General features: G+C 42.4%; 1 protein-coding gene across 1 annotated transcript; it reads right to left on the minus strand.

The window, feature by feature from the left end:
• Positions 1-667: 667 nt before the first annotated feature.
• Positions 668-8,322, minus strand: LOC116213436 (thyroid adenoma-associated protein homolog). The gene is made up of 4 exons (XM_031548374.1): positions 4,919-8,322; positions 4,232-4,470; positions 3,566-4,126; positions 668-3,160 (listed from the first exon to the last, which is right to left on the minus strand). The coding sequence occupies exons 1-4, from the start codon at positions 8,150-8,152 to the stop codon at positions 862-864; spliced, it is 6,333 nt and encodes a 2,110-aa protein (XP_031404234.1). The 5' UTR covers positions 8,153-8,322; the 3' UTR covers positions 668-861.
• Positions 8,323-9,427: the final 1,105 nt, after the last annotated feature.

A 9,427-nucleotide genomic window follows, 5' to 3' on the forward strand; every position in this document is an offset into this window, starting at 1 on the left:
TCAATAATTTTCAATGCAGGAGGAGGCTACTTGTTGAGGGAACCATTTGGTAGGATTCCTCAATTTTTTTTATTTTTTTGATAACGAGGATGTCTGAGTTTCGCCCGACTAATTCCATGGTCCACGTGAATACCCTACAAGTCCACAGGATAGGTAAGTTTAATCACAGGCCGTGTGTAGATGGCACTATAGAGAGTATTCTCCTACATAGCGTTCGGGACGTGATTTGAACCCGAACTTTCCATTAGTGGTTACACCCTTTAACCACCAGGTCAACTCTATTGAGTTGATTTTAATAACTAAAGTATACAGATTTTGTTCGATTCATCTTTACCGATCCACATAAATATCTTGTAAGTTTACGTGATGGGTAAATCCCGACTGCACAGATCATTTGAATTTTGACAGTAGCTCTTTAGTAATTGGTTATTTTCTATTCTCAATTTTCAGAGATAATTTCTTTACCATTTTACTGATATTACAATTTTTTTATTGGATCAAAAATAATAAGGATACCAGAATTGTATGAAACAAGATAAACTGCTAAGCCTCGATTCGAACAGAATCACGACGAGAAATGAAAATATATCACTCTGACAATTGCCATGCAGCAAGCTCAAGAAATTTTCAAATGTATCTATGTAACATCGCGCGGAATCTACAACAATAATCAAGAATTGTAAAATCACTTGTAATGAAGAAAGGAAATACGCAAGATTTGTTATCATGCTCATGAATTAATTGTAGTAAGCAATATACAACAGATGAATGTAAATTTACAGCTACATCACTTTTTTCCGGTGACCCTCCTATATCATTCTGCAGTGTAAATGATATCCTGCAATGTCAAAATAATCTCCACTACTTGAGAAGAAAATATGGATCGAAACCGTCCCAACCCGGTCCCCTGGCCTTAATTCCAGGCACAGTTGAGAGGTCTGTTTGGCCACCAACCTTGTCCTCGTGCAGCCTAATCATGGATGAGTAAAGATTAAGTATCAATGGGTTTCTGAGGAACAGGGCGACAGCATTGCCAAGCTCGACTGCATCAGACTGCAGTCTCAGTCTCAGATCAGCATTACAACCATTGGTTAGAAGGAGGCAGCTCGAGAGGGCATAGAACCCGAGCATGTTCCCATACAATGGCAAGAATGCATCTTTGTGGTTCCCCACTCCCCCGATCCAATCCGCTATGCCCTCCCTCCCTATATGGTCCCGGGCAAATGAAACCAACCGATCGCAGAATTTCTTTCTCCAGTTTAATAGATATTCTCCAATCCCGTTCTTGTCGGAAAAGTGGGCTGCCCAAGAATTTGAAGCTGAGATTCTCTGCATGTGAGAGCAGCAGATCTGACATATCAGGAGCTTCTCCTCATGGTGGTTGTCGATTTCTTTGTCAAAAACACGCCTCACGAGGTCCCCTTGGGAGACTTCGTAATTGGCCATTTCAAGTACCCAATGGGCGAGATACTCGAAATATTCAATCCAGTGACCAAATGCAGATGTGAGATGATCGAAGCTCAACTCGATCACTTTTTCCACCTGGGTTGGGACAATTCCAGCAACGGAACTAAAACACTTCTGGACATCCTCAGCCAATTTCTGTCGGATAATATCGTCTTCATCCTCGAGCAGCCTTATACAAGTGAACCACATGCCAAGCACTTGATGGGCAAACGTGTTGATAACTTCCATCGGCTCAGATATGGAACAATCTTCATAGGGTATCCTGTAATTTCTTACTGAAGAGCCAATAATCTCCGCCTGTTCCAGGAGACTTGATGCAATCATTGCCTCTGCCGTAGCCTTGCGCATGTTCACGGGCTCAGATGAGCCGCTGTGCCGCTTAATTAGGGAAGCAAAGAAAGATATGCATTCATAAAGTTTGGTTTGTGTCTCCGAGTCCCCCAAACCAAAGGATTTCGTAAATAACTCAGAAATATTCTTCATGCATATGCCAAGGCAACAAATGATTGTCTCTTGAGTTTTGATGTGTCTCGCGCAATCATAGAGGCAAACAAACTTATCCCAGAGCTGAAGCACATTATTGTAATTCATCGAACCAATAAAATCGGCACCATAACGTTCTTTCTTGAATTGAACCGAGTTCCATGCAAAGAAGATCCTGAGGATGTAATACTGGCATCTATGATTTGTCTCCATGGCTAGCTGGTCCATCATAGTCTTGTGGAGGTAGACATTTGCCCATTCTTGGAGATTGTTCGTATCTCGATTGGATTCCTCCGTTTGCAAGAACTTAAATACCCATTTCAATGTGGCAAGCCGAACTTCATATGATGAATCAGACAGGCACTGGACCAGCTTCTCCTCAAGGCCAGTAGATGCACTATTCCTCGTCCCAGCAATGGACGAGTTCAATGGATTCTCATAAGCTAATTCACCAGATGCTTGAAGAAAACAGCTGAAGTACGATGCTGCCGACTGTTCTCGGAGTTCTGAGAGAGTTGGATCATACTGTCGTGTCCCAAATGAGCAATCTATGTCTAAGGATTCTGCAGAAAGATCTAAGAGAAGATTGCGAATGGTGAAGAAGTTTTCACCAAGACGGCAAGTTGGGGAAATACTCAACATGTGATCAAGAGCCTTTAAGAAAGAAGCATTGAGAACAGGACACATGCATCCTCCAGGACTCCCGATCCATGAACACTTCATAAGAACTCCTATCAAATCTCCTAATATCTGATCCTTCTTCCCCGAATCTCCAAGGTTTCTCAAGTTCGTGTCTAGAAGTGCACCCAACTGCAGCACAACACCATGGACTAAGTTCAGAGAGATGGGCCGAGACCTGCCCGACGAGTCTAACTGACACAGCTCCGTGCCAATGTTTTGGAGAAGTACCGGCAACTTCTCATTGGACACAAGACCTGTCAAGGCCCGAGAGGCAAGGATGCGTATCCTCATATTGGACTGGGTGGAGCAACGTCTGATGAAAGGCATGAAGTGAAATGGATCCAGCTCATCCCCAATCTCGCTTGCAAGAGAGGAGGGCTTGAGACGAGACAGAAGGATCAGCACTGGGCACAAGCTCGGATGTACAAGTTTTGCGAGGTTGGATTCCACATTTCTAGAGGATTCATCCCTGAGAGACTCCGTTGCCACTTTAAGTTCATTGAATAAAAAGGAATGTAGTGATGGGTACCTTCAAACAAAGAAGAGGTTTTTTCCATCAACAGTTAATGAACACATAAACACACTACACAAGGAAACGAAATACGCAGCCCGTCCAGAGATGGCCTCAATAGATACTGTTTGGAACATCTGAAAACAAAAATTATTTGTTTATTCCTCCTTTTACGATTTACTTTAATTATACTGAAATCCGAGCAAAGAACTGACATTGGGTTGATTTTGAGCACGACGCATATATTGTAATTTCAAATAAACTTAGCCAGTTGTTGATTCCAATCACAATTTTAAGGTCAAGTCAATTAAGCACTACTGAACATTACCATTTCAGCTTGTTTGGTTATATGGAAAGTTGCGTCAGAAATAAAGATGCAACAATGAAGGGAAGAACAACAATTTACTCATAAAAAACCAGTACCTATGAAAAAACTCAAGACCCGTTAAAGCACGCCTTGCAGATTCTCGCTTGTGCACATTTAGGAACCCAATCATCCTCCGAACGAGAGCAGTGTATGCAAGGCAAGCACTGTTCCTGACCTCCCAATATGGAGAAGAGAATGCCCGAATAGAGGAAATCAAGGCCTCAGCAGCAAACCCAGAAGTATCAGCAGCTAGATTTGTGTCATTAAAAGCAGTTCTAAGAACATTGAAAGCATGAACTGTTGGAATAACGCCCTCATCCCGAATCTTTGAGATCTTTTCGGCAGGATCCACATCAAGGGCGACATTAGAGAATGAGTGGCCATTAGGGCCTTTGGCTGGGTTTGACCCTCTAAGCGTCCGATTCGCAACATCAATAAGCCACCTTAGGGCCCGTGGAAGGAGCTTCTTTGGGGTCCCCACAGGCTCTGAGAGGAAGAGAGCAATGAATGCAGCAGGAATTCCCGCGCTTCTCCGCAGCAAATCATCAACTACTTGCCCTTTCGCAATGGTTCGATCCATTAATTGGTCCATCCATGATTCAGGGAGTTTACAGAGTCTGATAGAATGTAGCAAGAACAAAAGTAAAAAACATATATATGTTGTCAGATGTTAAAAAGGGAAAATAAGTTATTCATTATAGCAGATTGGAGAAATAAAATACCTTGGATCATCAGAACAGAGCAAACGATTGCATAGCGCAGTAAACCCAGCTCGCGTCTTATCGATTGCACCATTATGCTTCATCTTTAGCAGGACTTCCAAGAAGTGGTGGCCCATACTTTCGAGTTGTTTCAGATCAAGTACTGCATCAGAAATGAATTTACCAGTTTCCAAAGAATCTGAGGCAGTGCTGCTCGGCAAAGGAACTTTCCGGATAATTGTGCCAAGAAGAAGACTCACCTGGAAGAGAGAGAGAGGGGGAGAGAGGGGGAGAGAGGGGGAGAGGGGGAGAGAGAGGGAGAGAGAGGGAGAGAGATTCAGCAACAATCCATATCTAATTACATAAACTTCTTGAAATATATTGTGAGCTGAAATTTAGAAGCAGCTCCTTCAATGCTAGAACCACCAATAAAAATCCATAGAGAAAACTCTGCTATCTGACTTGCTCGAGTAACTTATCAAGCCACAGAATCTTTATCTTTGACCCTAAAACGTGATCTGACATTCTACAATTGTCCAATAGAAATAAATTTCCACAAACTGTACCACTATATATTTGTTATGACTATGCTTCATGGAGTTTACTAGTCACAGTTAGGTATCCATGATCAACCCATGGTTATAGGAACCAAAAAAGATCATATCAATGCAGATAGGACTAAGAATTGGACTGAGAAAGTAAGAGTACCTCTTTCATGGCAAGCCAGCAACCAACCATCACGATCTGCTCTGACATTCTGACATTCTTCCCCATCCTTGAACTATCTCCGATCTCCGATGCATTTATCGAACCACTCACTGTCTCTTGTTCTGAGACATCCAACACCAAACTTTCTTCACCAATCATATCTTCGACGTCATCGTCTTCAGGCAGAAACCATGCATCAGCTGAAACAACCCACAGTGCTAGAGAAGTCACCCTCAACACAAGATTGAGAAGTTTCTCCAGCAAAAGTCTCATATCTGAAATGTTAAGCAACCCATGCTTGGAATTCCAGTCCAATTCCTCAAAGGTGTACCTTAGAGTGAGAAGCACGCCATGAACAAAGCTCTTTTGGCATGTTTGAGAAAGATCCTTCTCTCCCTCAACCACAGAAACCTCCAACCAATCGACTAGTGACTGCAAGTAATGCACCACTGGATTGTGCACCGATCTTCCTCTTTGGCACGCAACATTTACTGATGCATTGATTGACCATCCGAGCTCGACTACATATTTTCGGAAGATGAGCCGTAGGGTCAGTGCCCCAGCATCACTCTCCCTCACGCGTGGACTGCAGACAAGCCGCTTGGCCCAATTGATCAATTTCTCAATCATTTCTTCACTTGAGAGCCCGGGAAGTGGGGTCGGGAAGTGGAGCAATATGGAAAAGGAGCTCTCTCTGAGCCTGTCCCAGCTATCAATAACTGACCCGACCAATAGGAAGGTTGAGTCGGGTGAAGTGATTCCTTCATTGTAAGGACTAATAGAACTGCCTTGATGATCACCATTTTCTCGAGTGGAAGGAGGCACAATAGGCCAAACATCAATCATTATCTGTATGAGCTCCATGGCCATCATCTTCCTTTTATAGGGCGCAGAAGGATAGCAAGAGAGGAACAGAAAGCAGCTCAGCCACCTCATGAAGCGAAAGAGATCATCTGCTCTCCTGACCACTATTTCGTCAATCTTACTTGAAGGGCATTCTTTGGCGCCAGCTATAAGAGGCTTCCATGATCGCTGCTTCAATTGCCTCTCCAATGACGTACGGACACGAAAGAAGAACTTGCGAAATAGGCTTCCCCATTTCATCTGAAAAGCCGTGGAAGAAGACCTCATGTTCAATGGAATAGCTTCCTTCATCAGAGTCAGCTCTAAATGGGACGGTAGGCTGGAGGTTTTCGGATTCAGGAAGAGAAACTCAGCAGTATCTACACGAAGCGACTCATCAACATGAGTTAGTGCCAGTGCAAGCCATTCAACAGGAACTTTCGCCTTTATACCCTTTATGCAAATAAGAGCATAACGATTTTCAAAGCAATCAATGTCTCCCTCAATCAATGCTAGTGTTCGTGACACCTTAAGCAAAGACAACAATGCTGCAACTTTCTGCTCAAGTTTCAAGTCCATACATATCCCATTGAGCTCTGCATGAAAGATCCCATTTTCGTATTCAATTGGCTCAACTGACACAAAACTAAGCATAGGAAATATACTTTCCATGTCAATTTCTAGCAGCACGGGCAAAGCATAAGTATTCAAATTTGTCCGGAGCTTCGAGACTCCAGAGGCAAGGCCTCTGAGTAAAGGGGGCAAACAATGCTGTCTATAAAGCATGTAACCTCCCTCAATTCCATCACTCTTCCAGTACTCATCTCGCAGACACTCGATGAAACACTTAAAGAATGACGTGGCAGCGCAACAAACATCATCATCAATGTATGCCTGTATTGTCTGAAATACTAGGTCCGGGCTCATCTCTAGCATAGTTCTCGCTCCTAATCTCTTTGTCAAAAAAGCTAATGGGACATACCTCCCCTTGCAATGGGCCCCTAAGTGTAGAAGGTCTGATGCAATCTTCCTTAGAAATGACTTTAACTTATCACTGCATTTGCTCCAATGGAGATTTGACTGAATGTCCAAGAAGAGATCAAATATCAAATGAACTTGTTTGACTGTTTGACTAAGCGGATCTTCCAAGTTGTTCCATATTATTCTTAGAATTCTGGTGCCCATTTCCTCTCCAATTGGAATGTAACCTTCTAACCCAACAGTCATATTTGCAAGCATTGAGGTCTTAATCTGCTGCAAACAAATTTGCATTACGGTCAACGCATGAAAGTTGAAATGGCTATCAGTCGGGTTCTCGCAGTAGTTGCATAGCTCTGGTAAAATACTGTCATAGAGAATCGTACTAAGTGCTTTCTCATAACCATAAAAGGGCATATTAAGTACATTCCTCGAGACAGCAGTGAGTATCCCTCTAATTAAGCAAAGGCGACTCAGAACAGATAAATCGAGGATATCTTTCAACAGTTCTCCTTTATACTGAACTTTCAGGACAACTTCCCCTAGTTCTCGCTCACAATTAGTGCTAGAAAAACCAGTGGCTTTACTAAACATACCATCCATGATAAACGACCCAAGCTCTTGCGGGCTGAGAGAAACCTGCAGGGTCGCACAAAAACTCACCCCTGCTGCTACGAAACAATCCCGGGAAAAAGATGACATCCTCAGTATTGTCAGTACAACATCGAAGATTGCCCCAATTATGTTCTGAGTCCCACTGCTCGAATCTATAAACCTCGAAGGAAACTTCTGGACCAAGTAATACAAGCAAGATAACGCCTCCTGGCACTGCTCCATCACAAGCGTTGAAGCCCTGACTGAAACATTCTCTTCCGAAACCACCCCATTTAGTCCATTAGCCGCATCCCAAGCAACTAAAACCGCACAATGGTCTATTACCTCAATCAAGAATCCTAATTTAGGCATGCCCATGATAGACAATGCAGCACGTGAAACTGCGAATCGCCTCCCTTTATTACAACCACTACAATCCCCGCTTCCGTACTCTTCACATAGTGCCTTGAAACAATCACCAATCAAGGAATGGAAATTCCGGGCCCTCGCGAGAGCAGAAATCAGGGTCCTGTGCAAAGGCTGCGAGTTCTCAAGGAACATGATCTCCAGGTAGAGACGCACTGCATCGGAATCCAAAGAAAACCCGCCGTTCAGCAGGAGCTCGGAAAAAGAATTTGCCACTCTCTTCACGTGGTCGACTTGTGAGTAAGTTGAATTAAGCCTGGTGAGTTCCCTCAATTCTGAATAAAACTTGGTGTCCGGGCATTTGCCTAGGGCTTCTGCATAGGAGTCGGGGAAGACGACCGAGCTGTAAGTGTAGCGATGGCGATGCTGAAGAGCGCGCCATTTCGCAGACATGTTGGCGGGTATGAGCTCAGGGCATCAAATCGAACGTGATTGTGGATGGAGAAGGACAGGATTTTGAAGGAAAGGTGAGGTTTTGGGGAGGTTTAATGATGTTAAAAATGGCGGCTTTGTGGTCCACTGGTCGGCTGGTTGGTGCACTCGCAGATCATATTAGGGCACAGTTCGGAAAGAGTAACGCGGGGAAGAAGACGAACTTTCAAAGCCCTAATTCTTTTGTTGGGCCTCAATCGGCCCATTAATATGAGTCATTCCCATATGGGGTGGCCCACAAGCAAAGAGAGCACACAAAAATTATTATCGTTGCTTTTTTTTTTTTCATTACGAAGGAGATTCATGGATTTGGTATAAGAAAATTAAAAATCTAATGAAGAAATATGGGTAATTCCACCTCGTGAATCAAACTGGAATCTTTACATTATCAAACAAAGGTATGCACGACTGCACTTTATCCATTTCTTTATAGCATTTCTGTTTTAGATAAAACTTAAATCATTATATCTCTTCTCATTCTCATTTTTTTTATGATGTCTAAACGCACCGATGCTAGTGATTGTAGAGTAATAGATGTATTCCTATAAGTCTATTGTACCGTAATGCTTACGCAATATGGAAGCACGTATAAAATACTCTATCGAGGTCCAGGTAAGGTATATGATAAAAATTCATCAGCTGAAGCTTTTTACCATTTCCACAGTCATTACTCATCAATATGGGCGGCCACTAAAGGTCGTATGATTTATGAAATTCCATCAGTCGATTTTTTGCTTTGGGACGGCCATAAAGCACATGCATTGCATATTTAACCTTAGAAAGAGGCCTACTGATTCATCAAAAAGATTTTTTTTTAAAAAAAAAGCCTATTTTTAAAGCACGTGATCTAGAATTATTAACGAAAACACGAACATATAATTTGTTTGGATCGAGGGATTTCAAGGAAAAGGATTCGGATAGGGAGTTATGTATACTTTCTCCAACCTCCAGTGTGATTCTTAACGCTCAATATAAAGAACTCTCTTTATCTTACCCTTGATTTAACCAATAAATTGAAGAAAAGAAATGTTTCGATTTTAACAGAGAGATGCGAAAGAATAACAACATATACAAAATGATTTCTCGAGTGGTACACATTATTACATACCCTTATTTAGGAATCAAAAAGTTCCCAGATTTTATTCTTATTAGAAATTTTTTTTACTCCTTTATATAACTTTTTATTTATATTTACTGGGTCAATAGGCCTCCCTTAGTTTCCCATTTCTTAAGCCA

This window comes from Punica granatum, chromosome 7 (genome assembly GCF_007655135.1).
Source record: "Punica granatum isolate Tunisia-2019 chromosome 7, ASM765513v2, whole genome shotgun sequence".
In the NCBI taxonomy this organism is placed as follows: Eukaryota; Viridiplantae; Streptophyta; class Magnoliopsida; order Myrtales; family Lythraceae; genus Punica; species Punica granatum.